Genomic DNA, 12,134 nt, shown 5'->3' with positions numbered 1-12,134 from the left:
AGCATTAATGGTGCCTTCACACCCATGCCACCCATGCCTTATGCACTAATTCACCCCCATTAAATCATGGATGCTGGCTTTTGAACTGTGCGCTGATAAGAAGCCGGATGGTCCCTCTCCTCTTTAGTCCAGAGGACATGGCGCCCATCATTCCCCCCCAAAAAATATTAGTCAGACCACAGGACAGTTTTCCACTTCGCCTCAGTCCATCTTAAATGAGCTCTGGCCCAGAGAAGGCGGCTGCATTTCTGGATTTGTTTACGTGGTTTGTTCTTTACATGAGAGTTTTAAATTGTGCTCACTGACAATAGATTTTGAAGTTATTGGACAATGTTTCACCGTAGATTATGAGATCCCCAAACTCATTGCAATTTTACGTTGAGAAACATTATTCTTAAGCTGTTGTACAATTTGCCTGCACCGTGGTGAACCCCTCCCCATATCTACGCCTGAAAGACTCATCCTCTGGGACGCTGATTTGCAACCAATCATGTTACTGACCTGTTGCCAATTAACCGAATAGTGGGATGTTCCACCAGGTTTTTAGTTTTTGTTTCACACAACTTTTCCAGTCTCTTGTTGCCCCTTTCCCAACTTTTTTGAAACGTGTTGCTGGCATCAAATTCAAATTGGGCATATACCTTTCAAGAAACAATAACATTACTCAGTTTCAACATTTGATATGTTGTCTGTGTACTATTTTATTTTTAATATAGGGTTTAAATGATTTGCACATCACTACATTTTGTTTTTCTTTACATTTTACACAGCGTCCTAACTTTCCTGGAGACGGGGTTGTACCATACATGTTGAATATGCATATTATATATACCCAAACTATATTTCATGCTGAAACCCGCTACACAATAAAAGATCCTTCTAAGATCTTATATTCCACAGGCCACTATCAACAGTTTAATTAATTTAATGGGAAATAAATATGTCCCACTGCAAAAGGCAAATGGTGGTCATACCTTTTTTCAATGTACCTTTAACCAACAGATGCATATTAGATTAGATTAAACTTTATTGTCAATGAATAGTGTCCAGTACAACGAAATCCAGTTAGCATCTAACCAGATGCATATCTATATTTCCAGTAATGTGAAGCCTAATTCATTCATTTCAATTGACTGATGTCCTCAAATGAACTGTATCAAGATCTGAAATTGTTGAATGTTGCGTTCATATTTTTGTTCAGTGAATTTTAACAAGAATAAAGCCACACAGAGGGGCAGAGATAGTTACGGACACCTGTCTACACAGAATTCATGTTTTGCACAATTGGTCTGTAGTCATGAGTACATGTTTAAAGAGAAGAAATCAGAACCACAGCACCACAGCTGAGAGCTTCACCCCTTTCTTCGAAAGATTTTAACACCTGCAAAATTGTGACATGTCTATAGCACCAGAGCTAATCATGCTTGTTAGATCAAAGATGCTATTGTTTCATGACAGACCTACCATGCCATTTGTGTTCATGTATTCTGTCCAACAAAATGTCACAGACACCTGCAATAATCAAAAGAGAAATGCTACACAATACAATCTGATAGTTCTTAAAAAGCTAACTTGTTGGTAAATGGTAACACTTTTAGTGTTATACCTTCACTTTGAAATCCTGACTCCTATTCTTTGCTCCCTCTCTGTTAGAGATCCAGAAAGAAGGAGACTACTACAGTGGAGGAGGTGGTTGGGGCTGCTGTGGGTGTAAGGGATCCTGGTGGAAGTGGCTACTGGGCCTGCTTCTGCTCTCCCTGCTCCTCATGGGCCTGTTCTTTGGACTCATAGCTCTGGGTCAGTCATGCTCAGGGACAAGGGTTTTACGTGCCCATATTACCCGATGAAAAAAACTATTTGGCTATTTGATATTTGATTGATCGAGAGATAACCACAGACACAGGCTGGTCATATGGCCAGTGTTCTTGAATGGATTGCATAAACAGTGATAGTGAACATGCACACCATCTTCTTCACCTCCAGAAATGTTTCTGAAACTGTGGGTCTTTTCACAGCGGAGGATATGAGGAAGCTGAAGTCTCGAATGGCAGCGATAGAGGCTGAGTCTTCCTCCAACAATGCTCACATCGCGCGCCTGCAAGCTTCCGATGACTACACCATCCTCCGGTCTGACATGGCCCGCTCTGACAACAGTTTGAACCAGGGCGACAGCATCGTCACTGGGATGGGAACGGGTACAGCCGGGCTCACAGACAACGCTGCTCTCAGGGGGACCATCCAGGAAGTGCTGAGAGCTGAGATGACGTCTTCGTCATTCAGAGGTTGGTACACACATGAACATGCAACATAAAAAAACACATTGATGTTTTATGGTACATGTGCTGCGTGTTCATTGAATATTTCTGCCTTTTTACAGACCTTTACGCCTCTTCAATGAAGGGGGAAAGAGGAGAGCAGGGACCTAAAGGTAAGATCACCTGTGATAAAGTTTATATTTTAGTTGTATTTTGCATGTACAGAACAGAGACTATTGATTTGTGGAACAAAATCCAAAAAGTTGTCTCTACACCAAGACTGTAAGGATCGATTGTTTCTCATTGCTTTCCCTATTATTGGCTCATGCTTTATATTCCATTTGCTGTGCTTCAGGTGATCCAGGAAGTCATGGACTTAAAGGTTAGTTACCATTTTTAAATGTACTTTTCTATATTTCTAAATTCTTGACTTGTTCCTGTCACTCAGTCTATAACTATGTTTTGTTTTGTTTCAGGTGACACTGGTTTCCCTGGACCACCAGGTATGGACAATAGGGATGTTGCATCATGAGTTACCATTCAGATGGTTCAGTACTAGTTTTACTCACAGTACAGTGCACATTTTAGAACTTTATTTAAGTAACCCATTTTAACCTTTCACCTTTGACTTGTCCTCCAGGTTTCATTGGTCAGCCAGGACAGGAAGGACCCAAAGGGCAAAAGGGAAGTGCAGGTACAATCGCAATAACAAATATGAATGTTCATACGTGTATGGGATCATTTATACATATTATATAATAATTTCCTAACCAGCTTTCATCAATAAGCTAACAGAGATCCATTCAGACAGTTTTAACTAAAACTATGTGTGTTTTTGTGTGTGTAGGTGACCATGGAGCTGAGGGACCACCAGGTCCCAGGGGACGAGAGGGTCCTGCAGGCCCTAGAGGGGAGCCAGGACCAGCAGGGTTCGGAGAAAAGGGAGATAGAGGTAGGGTGAACAATCAGACTGGAATTTGGTTCATCTGTCTTTCAGATCCAGGCTGCACATCTATATGTAGCATGGAGCGCCCATCACCATCACCACCCATTTACCAGGTCAAATGGAGTTTAATGATCTTCCTTTTGCATTTGTCCTCATAGGTTTTCCTGGTAATACAGGATCGATTGGTCCTACTGGTCCAGTTGGCCCAGCTGGACCCAAAGGTAGGTGGAAAAGGAACGATTCACTGTACTGCCAATGTGAAACTGAGAGTGGTCACACAAAATGGTGTTTCTCAAGTTTATTTCAAAATGTAGTAGATTTCATATACTGTGTCAAGCATGTCCCTATCTTCTTTTTAATCTCTGTTTTAGGCTCGTCTGGGGCTCCGGGTATGCCTGGTCTACAAGGTTAGTATCCCTCAATTATTTACTCAGGGTTGAATCTTAACGTCGGAATTTTGAAATTAATTATGCAAGATGGTATGCTCTCACAAGATGCACTGAAAGGCTAAAACATAATTCTGTATATACGCTGCTAGGCCAACCAGGTCCTCAAGGTTTCCGTGGAGATTCTGGACCGGCAGGAGCAAAAGGTGTGTCCTTTTGTCATGCTGTGTGTGACCTAGTGATCCACTGATCAGTGGTTGAATAAATGAAGGAGTCGAATTTTGTTCAATAATACCTTTTCTTACACAACAGGGGAGAAGGGCTCCACTGGATCACAGGGAATCAAAGGTTTGTCTTAAGCATTTTTTGTTAGTGCAGAGAAACAATGACATTATCTTTAATAAAAGATTCATGAGTAACTGCTTAGCATTTGTCAAAAAAAACAACATGTATTCTTTCCATGTAATATCCTGCCGGTCAAATGTCATAACTGTCATTTTTATTACAGGTGACCATGGTGAGAAAGGACCTTGGGGTCCCTCAGGTGTGTATACAAAGTAAAAACTGCAATGAAAACTGACCTGTGCACTTTATACACCGATCAGTCATAACATTATGACCAGTGACAGGTGAAGTGAATAACACTGATTATCATGGCACCTGTCCGTGGGTGGGATATATTAGGCAGCAAGTGAACATTCTTACCTCAAAGTTGATGTGTTAGAAGCAGGAACAATGGGCAAAAGTATAAGGATCTGAGCGACTTTGTGATGGCTAGAAGACTGGGTCAGAGCATCTACAAAACTGCGGCCCTTGTGGGGTGTTCCTGGTCTGAAGTGGTCAGTACTTATCAAAAGGGGTCCAAGGAAACCGGCGACAGGGTCATGGGCGGCCAAGGCTCATTGATGATATTATTAATATCGATATAGAAAAGGATGGTAATGATCTTTGTGTGGGTAGGATTAGATTTTTGTACTACTACAAACCTCTTCCAGAGACTTCAACATTCCTTTCTGATATGTGTATCGATATGGATGCTTCTGTATTTACATGGCAGCAAATGTTGTTATGCAGTTTTGAAAAATAATCAGAATAGAAAACACCATTTTAAGGTCAAAAGTTAAAAAAAACTATTTTCTTTGCACTTATTAATAACTCAAAAGTTATAATAACGTCAAAAGGAGCCAGTTGAGGTGGTTCAGGCATCTGGTAAGGATGCCCCCAGGACGTCTCCCTAGGGAGGTGTTCCAGGCACGTCCAGCTGGGAGGAGACCTCGGGGTAGGCCCAGGACTAGGTGGAGAGATTATATTTCGACACTGGCCTGGGAACGCCTCGGGATTCCCCAGTCAGAGCTGGCAAATGTGGCTCGGGAAAGTTTGGGGTCCCCTGCTGGAGCTGCTGCCCCCACGACCCGATACCGGATAAGCAGATGAAGATGAGAGAGAGACCTATTAATAACTCTGGAATTACAAACTGAAGTGTCTTAAGTTGTCCCAATCTGAAGGCTTTTTCTTCTCTGTTATACAGAATAGTAAAGAATAGCTGTTATAGTAAACTCTGTCTAGGACATCATCATTATTCAAAATCAACGTGGCCTGTTTTGTACAGTACACACACCGCTTCGCTGAGAACAGCACTTACCAGCAGCAGCGGTATTGAAGATCCTCTCCTTCTGGTAGTAGTGCGTGTGCGCGATATTGAAAACCGCGCGTGCGGCAAATCATCCCGGTCAGGATGAGGTCGTCAGGTGAAAGGTCATCATGTGGTTCATTTTATTTACGAATAAATTATTATTCATTAATTTTACTAATAGTTAGATTTGGGCAGGCCTTCACAAAAGGGCCTTTAATAATTTTGTAATTTTTTTTTTGCCTTGTCAAAAGGGCACTTTGGGCATCAAGGGGCAAAGGGGCAGGTGCTCAAGCACCCTCCGCCCCCCCTCTGCACGTGCAAGAACAATGTTGTTGAAGAACAATGGACAGAGATGTACCTGCCCTCTCATCCCAGATATTGTCTATTCATTGTCCTTCAATTTTCTCTGTAGCAAAACCAATGTTTATAAGCATCACTAAGACAACACAGCAAAATAATTTGCTACTCAAGATGAAATACAATACAGCACACAGTGAACCCTGAATGTTATGGTAGTAGCATCATGTCATGGCTATCACTGGAAAGTGCTGGGGAATTAGAGAGGATCAAAAGAAATATGGAAGGAGCAAACCCCAGGAATAAGTCAGAGGAAAACAAGCATAATAATTCTGAATGCCAAATCCTGGTATTGAAATTGCGTGTTGAGAGATCCTGAAGGGTCCAGTCAGAGTCTTGACCACAGACTTTGATAGACAATGAATCTCTGCATCTGTCTCATTCTGGCATTCATGACAACCATTGGTTGATTCATGCAGTGTCTGAGCAGGAGAATGTGACAAGTATCATAAGTAGTGTTGCCATGCCAGCAATTTATGGGTCACATGTAATGTGCTGTTTGGACAGTCAGTAATCCAAAGATGAAATAAACAAACAGATTTAGGTATTAAGGCCTGCAGTGAGAACAATACATGTCTTATTAATGGCAAAATCCCATATTTGCAGCCCACTCACATCAACATATTTGGTCGACCAGCTTACAAAATCAGCAAAAATAATATTTTTTATGTTTTATATATATTTTGTAAGTGATTTAGATGGCCAAATGATTCCTTACACCAGTGCTAAAAATCCAATAGCATTCACCATATTCCTCGCCATTGAATCCTTAGGGAAATCAGTTCCACAAGGTTGTCATGTAATGCAAGTTCCTCCCGTGTTTGACCTCCAGTGACCACTGATCCGCCTCTTGCCCAAACCCAAAACCCAAACCCAGGGCATTGGAATCGTTTCAACATCCTCTGCCAGATGGCTTGGTGCTCTCCTCCCTCTATGCAAGATAACAACAGACACCCACCTGATCACACTTTGTCACTTGTCCTTGTATTGGAAGAAACACATAAGATCCATGCATTATTTACATTTTTAAACAATCTCTATGAGTGAAGACATTCTCAATTACACTGCACACATACCATGTATGTCAACTTTGCATAGATGTTTTGTGAGAAATAAAAATGTTAGACAGGCATATTCAAACAGAGGCCTGATATAAGCTGATGGATGATCTAGTGGTAAAAGCACTTCAGACAACTGATGGCACCGTCTACCATCAGTGATCTGAAGTGCTTTTACCATCTACCTTCTAATGCCCTGGATTTTAGTGGGCGGCATGTGGTGTTGCCAGAATTGTAGTCCAATCAACTGTCTTTGTCCCCAGGTGAACGAGGACTGCCAGGCTTGCCAGGACAAACCGGAGCAAAAGGACCTGCAGGTAAGTAACAGCACACCCATTCTCTAGAACTCTCCCCGAACTCATTCTACAGCTTTAAACTTAAAGCAGTCAACATTCCCATGAGTTGGTAAGACCTGGAAGGGTGGCCTGATGGTCACAAGCTTCCATGCAATATGTCAGTTGGCCACATGGTGGTGCTATATCAAGCGGAGCGGTTGTAAAAGACATTTGCGCCCTCAGCCCTAGGGTTGACACCCGTCCCGTAAAATACGGAATCATCCCGTATTTGACATTTAAATCTTGTGTCCCGTTTTTTAATAAATACGGGACACGATTTTTACAGTATTTTCATAAACTTCCCATACCCAGTAATTAACAAAATAAAACAGGAAATAGTAAGGCCAGCAAATTTATTTTAGGATGAGTCCTGAGCCTGGGTCTCTTTTCTGTGCCAAATACTGTCTGAGCAGGTGCATAGGCTACTGTCACGGTTGTTTCTTGCAGCGTTTTGAAAGACAAACAGCTACTCAGTGCTGCAAAGAGGGATAAGAAGTACACATGGAAAAACACAGCGAGGAAGAGAGAAAGCTGTTGACTATTTACTGCTGTCCACAAAAACAAACAAAGAAATAATTTTAGGCTTTCAAATTGTCTTTTGAATTAGACTTTCTAATAAACATATGACTTTGGAAGAGGGTTGAGGAAAAGGGTAGATTTAAAGTTAAATTGTTCAACCCATTTAGCGTATTTTCAATGTTCCTTGTTCATAAAGCACTTCAAACTTTAAGTACAAATCTAAATGCTTTCTTGAAACAACGTTTTAACTCATGATTTACTTCCACTGGTGCCCCACCCTTTGGCCCGTTGTGGCCCTGAGGAGCTGGGGGGCGTCCTTTATTTTTTGGCATGGAAGGTGGCAACCCTACTTAGGCATGCAGATACGTATTTTATTATTTTCTGCCATTTCGAAAATAAAAGTGCACCAGATTGCACCATGATTGCTCAACCCAACATTTTCCAGACTAGCATGTGAAACAACCTGATCATTACTGACCAATAAAACTTCATGTGGGTGTGCTCGGGTAGATCAACGCGTCTAACTTAGGCATAGATATTCGTATTACCCCGTCCAAAAGTCAGTGTTTCAAAGCACGTTGGGATCAACATAGACACATTTGTATATCTTGATCCATTAGCAAACTTCATTTCACACACATTGTTTCACTAATTGATTGTTTCTCTTTGAAAGATTTGATTTTACTTGGCAATAGTAATTATTGTCATTATGTTTATTAAATTAAGAAAGGGAATTCCATTTACAGTCGTGAAACTTTTTTTTACATACCTGGCAGTTGTATTGCAAGTGCAATGATGAGCAATTGCTCTGTAACAACTTTGACATTTCTTAATACATTTATCTGATTCTCTAGGAGCTCCTGGAATTGATGGTGACAAAGGCCAAAGAGGTAGAGTGAATAATATTATGATGTGCATTGAGTCTGAAAAAAATATATTTACATGTGTATGCTGTGTAGACTTATTTAAATGGTGTGTAAATGCCAAACTCACTTATCTAGAATAAAAAAATGTTTTGCACAAGTAATTATTTCTAGTTATATTTCTTAGGAATGGTAATTATAATTGTGGTAAGAATTGTGCAAAGGAAGCAAGCAATATCTTTTCCCTTAAATAAACTCTTTACCAAACCCTCCCCTTTTACTAATTTCCACTGTGTTATCAAGACAATTTTGTTTCAATTACTTTTATGTTATAGAACATTTTGACCTTTGTGGTTTTTGAATCTATTAGAAATTGCGGATAATTTCAATGGTGAAAATCAATGGCCCCGTTTAAGCATCATTTGTCCAAAACCTCAATGATGAAAACACAATATAATTTCCTAGTAGGAAATGTATCATTCTCTGAGGGCCCTAAACAGATTCTCACTCTTTAATCTGTCCATGAGGATCTGCTCATTATGTGATTATCTCAGTGGTAATGATGATGTCATCCTCAGGTGATCAGGGAGCTACTGGGTTACCAGGGATTAGAGGTCCACCTGGGCCTCCTGGAGACTCAGGCCAACCAGGTACATTGTTAGAAAATGGATCAAGTTCCCTGAAACATCCCTGTCATTCACATATCTGTTCCTCCTGACGTGGCTTATTAAATCAAATGATCACATTGTATTGACTTGACAGAGAAGATTAAAATGTATCCTCACTGCTTTTTCTCCCAAGGAACACCTGGGCTTCAAGGACCACCAGGTAAGTTGTCGCAGATGGTGTTTAGGGTATTAACATAATTACTATGGTAAAAGCTTAAGTTAAGCCATTTTATCAGTCTTGTCATGTACTTCACCACTGACAATTTCTTCCCACTATAGGAATGCCAGGGAACCCTGGACAACCAGGAGCCAAGGGTAAAATAATTATTCCCTAGTATAGATAGCCTTTTAGTCTTTTAACTATGAAGTTGTGATGACTGTCTACCTTTATTTTAGGTGAGACAGGAGAACACGGAAGAGTCATCAATGCAGGTAGGTTGGCTGCCGTGATGCATTGCCCATAGCTGTAAACCAGATTATAGTATATGTGTGAATAGTGTTTGTGGTGCTTCCTCAGGGGGATCCAGTTCTGTGGCCATCCCCGGCCCCCCGGGAAGCCCCGGACCACCCGGCCCTGCAGGACCTCCAGGGTTATCAGGTCAGACTCAGAGACTTCCTGCTTAACCTTATAGACATGTACTTTCTACCTTATGAGCAACATTTCCTAAAACAACGTGTCAACCTTCCCAGGCCCAATCGGTCCCGCTGGTCTTCCTGGACAGTCTGGTAAGTCAGGCCTTCTATGGATCTGTGGATAGCTTATTTCCTGGTCTTATATGGTACATGCGGTTGTGAATCCAGATCATACTAGGCCATGCGTGTACATTTCCCAGGTCCTAAAGGTGAGAAAGGGGAGAAAGGTGACCAGGGACTTCAGGGACTCCAGGGACTCCAGGGAGAGGCAGGTACATCAGTGCAAACCAGTAAGTACTCATAAGACGGCTCTTCATCATTTCATTGACTCTGAACTTGCAGCCTGACATAGGCCTGACATAGGCCTGACATAGCCAAAGGAAATGTTGCCATCTGAATGCTGAGCCTTAACAGCTGATTTGATTCCCTAACTCAATGTCTCTTTTCACTGGACCCACTCTGTGTGGTCCGAACTGGCCGCTGTGCCTCAGGTATTCCAGTTGTTACTGCATGTACCGTTGATTTTATTAAAATTGACTTGTAGGTTCATGCTCTACATCATTTGTAAATTACGCTCTTACTGTGTCACACGAGAAGCAGCACAGATCCTAATTCAGGCACTTCTTATGTCTGCACTACTCACTGTTGGTTGAAGTCTGCATGTGTGATTAAACCACTGCGAGGCTACAACCCACCTGGTGTTCCACCATCCTCAGATCCCCATGGTCTATGATCTTTTTCGTGAACTAATGCTGGCAAATCACCTTTCGCTGGGCCGCGTAAGCGGAGCCAGGCCAAGAAGAGCGAATGTCTTTAACTTGAGTGAGTGAGTGGACTGATTGACCGACCGCTACGCTATCCCATGTTAAATAGCGTAGCAAACTGCCGCAGAACAGGCCCCGCGTTCGAATCTTGTCACAATCAATCGTCACCTATATTGATATAGTATCAATGTCATTCTCAAATTTTTTGTCATTAGCAAACACCCTTATTCAGAGTGACTGACAGGAAGGTCTTTTTCTGAACCTTACTGGTGCTCCCTGGCAACCACATGGGACTCAGCTGATGCTCCTTAGTAGTGACCTAGCAGTCCTTAAAGCTTTAAAATATTGCATTCTGAAGTGAGGTGTCAATCATGCTGCTCAATGAGATGAGGAGCAGAGGAAATAGGGAATGAAAGCTGTGAAGTGATGATATCATTGGCCATTTCAGGTGTGTATGTATCATGTTTCAGAGTGCAATATCGTATAGTGTGTTGAATGACCTACCTTCAAAACAAGGATCAAATTCATGTGTACTGTGTCTGCATAGAATGCATTCTTGAACAGTGCAATGTCAATATCGATAGGGATGTCAGGACGTCTGGTGTTTGTCTTGGTGCCATTGTTCACTGGCAAAGACATCGGGTTCAAACTGGGAGAAAGACGCTGCCCACTTTATTTTCAAGCAAAGATAATATCATTTTAATTTCCAGGATATACAGGACAGTTCAGCGCTCCTGGATTACCAGGTCCCCCTGGACCCCCCGGCAATCCTGGACGTCCAGGTGAATCCCAACGGGGGCCCCCTGGACCAGCGGGACCTCCAGGAGAGCCAGGTAAACTTGAGGAGTGGTAGTTTCATTTTATTGGTTATATTTGGCAAAATGTTGAGTCTTGAGGTCATCTCATAATTTTCCTGGCGCTTCTGTTTCTCAGGATATGGTAGACCTGGTCCAAAAGGAGAGAAAGGAGAACCAGGAAGCTTTGTACCCAATTCAGGTGCATAACAACATTACCAAACTCAATGAATCCATAACCCAATCAAGTTACAGAAATGATCTTCCATTTCTGTTGAGATTTTTTGGGCTTTAATGTAGCAATGTGGTTATCAATCTTTTAGGAACATTCTTTGCTGGACCCCCTGGACCTCCTGGGGCACCCGGGCCTAAAGGATCGCCTGGTAAGCTTTTAATGCCCTATACAGCATATTCAGCATTTGCACGAGCAAGGGGATTGAAATCATACTTCCAATATATTACATCACTCCATTGTTTCTACACTTGGATATCATCATTGAACATAATATAATTAAAACATTAAGTTTGATGAAATGAAATAAAAAAATGGTTCCCTTTTTGAACTAGAAAGTTCTACAGTGATGTGACAGTGTGACATTTTGGTCAAAGATTTACATCAAATGCAAAATGCTTCTTAAGTGATTCTTTGAATTGATGTTTTAAAAGTTTATTTCCATTGAAAAAGTTTGCACAAACCCATTTAAAATGTTTTCTTTGTAATCTAATCAAAAATCATTGGGAATGTAACTAAAAATATATATATTGTATGTAAGTGGTTCATAGTCCTGCCATTTCAGGGGGAACATTGTGTCACTGTCCAAATACCTTTGTAGCTCACTGTAGTATATTTGTCATTTTAGGAACTGTTGCTTTATAAGATGTGTATTGTACATTCATTTATTAACAAGAAATAGTTGGCTATG

At 41.4% G+C, this 12,134-nt stretch overlaps 1 protein-coding gene across 2 annotated transcripts in view; it reads left to right on the top strand.

Moving 5' to 3' along the window:
* The window catches only part of col17a1b (collagen, type XVII, alpha 1b), a 31,959-nt gene that overhangs the window by 10,386 nt on the left and 9,439 nt on the right, over positions 1-12,134 (top strand). For both annotated transcript variants that reach the window (XM_010870130.3, XM_020047415.2), the window contains exons 16-39: positions 1,654-1,797; positions 2,016-2,282; positions 2,378-2,428; positions 2,611-2,637; positions 2,732-2,758; positions 2,896-2,949; positions 3,103-3,207; positions 3,360-3,422; positions 3,573-3,608; positions 3,740-3,793; positions 3,900-3,935; positions 4,096-4,131; positions 6,899-6,952; positions 8,344-8,379; positions 8,931-9,002; positions 9,154-9,180; positions 9,300-9,335; positions 9,417-9,452; positions 9,538-9,618; positions 9,711-9,746; positions 9,854-9,943; positions 11,128-11,250; positions 11,351-11,413; positions 11,535-11,594. In XM_010870130.3, the coding sequence (XP_010868432.2) occupies positions 1,654-1,797; positions 2,016-2,282; positions 2,378-2,428; positions 2,611-2,637; positions 2,732-2,758; positions 2,896-2,949; positions 3,103-3,207; positions 3,360-3,422; positions 3,573-3,608; positions 3,740-3,793; positions 3,900-3,935; positions 4,096-4,131; positions 6,899-6,952; positions 8,344-8,379; positions 8,931-9,002; positions 9,154-9,180; positions 9,300-9,335; positions 9,417-9,452; positions 9,538-9,618; positions 9,711-9,746; positions 9,854-9,943; positions 11,128-11,250; positions 11,351-11,413; positions 11,535-11,594 (1,614 nt within the window). The remainder of the gene's footprint in view (positions 1-1,653; positions 1,798-2,015; positions 2,283-2,377; positions 2,429-2,610; positions 2,638-2,731; positions 2,759-2,895; positions 2,950-3,102; positions 3,208-3,359; positions 3,423-3,572; positions 3,609-3,739; positions 3,794-3,899; positions 3,936-4,095; positions 4,132-6,898; positions 6,953-8,343; positions 8,380-8,930; positions 9,003-9,153; positions 9,181-9,299; positions 9,336-9,416; positions 9,453-9,537; positions 9,619-9,710; positions 9,747-9,853; positions 9,944-11,127; positions 11,251-11,350; positions 11,414-11,534; positions 11,595-12,134) is intronic.

This window comes from Esox lucius, chromosome 6 (genome assembly GCF_011004845.1).
Source record: "Esox lucius isolate fEsoLuc1 chromosome 6, fEsoLuc1.pri, whole genome shotgun sequence".
NCBI lineage: Eukaryota > Metazoa > Chordata > Actinopteri > Esociformes > Esocidae > Esox > Esox lucius.
The sequence above is the reverse complement of the archived record's forward strand: the minus strand, read 5'-3'. Positions and strand labels throughout refer to the sequence as shown.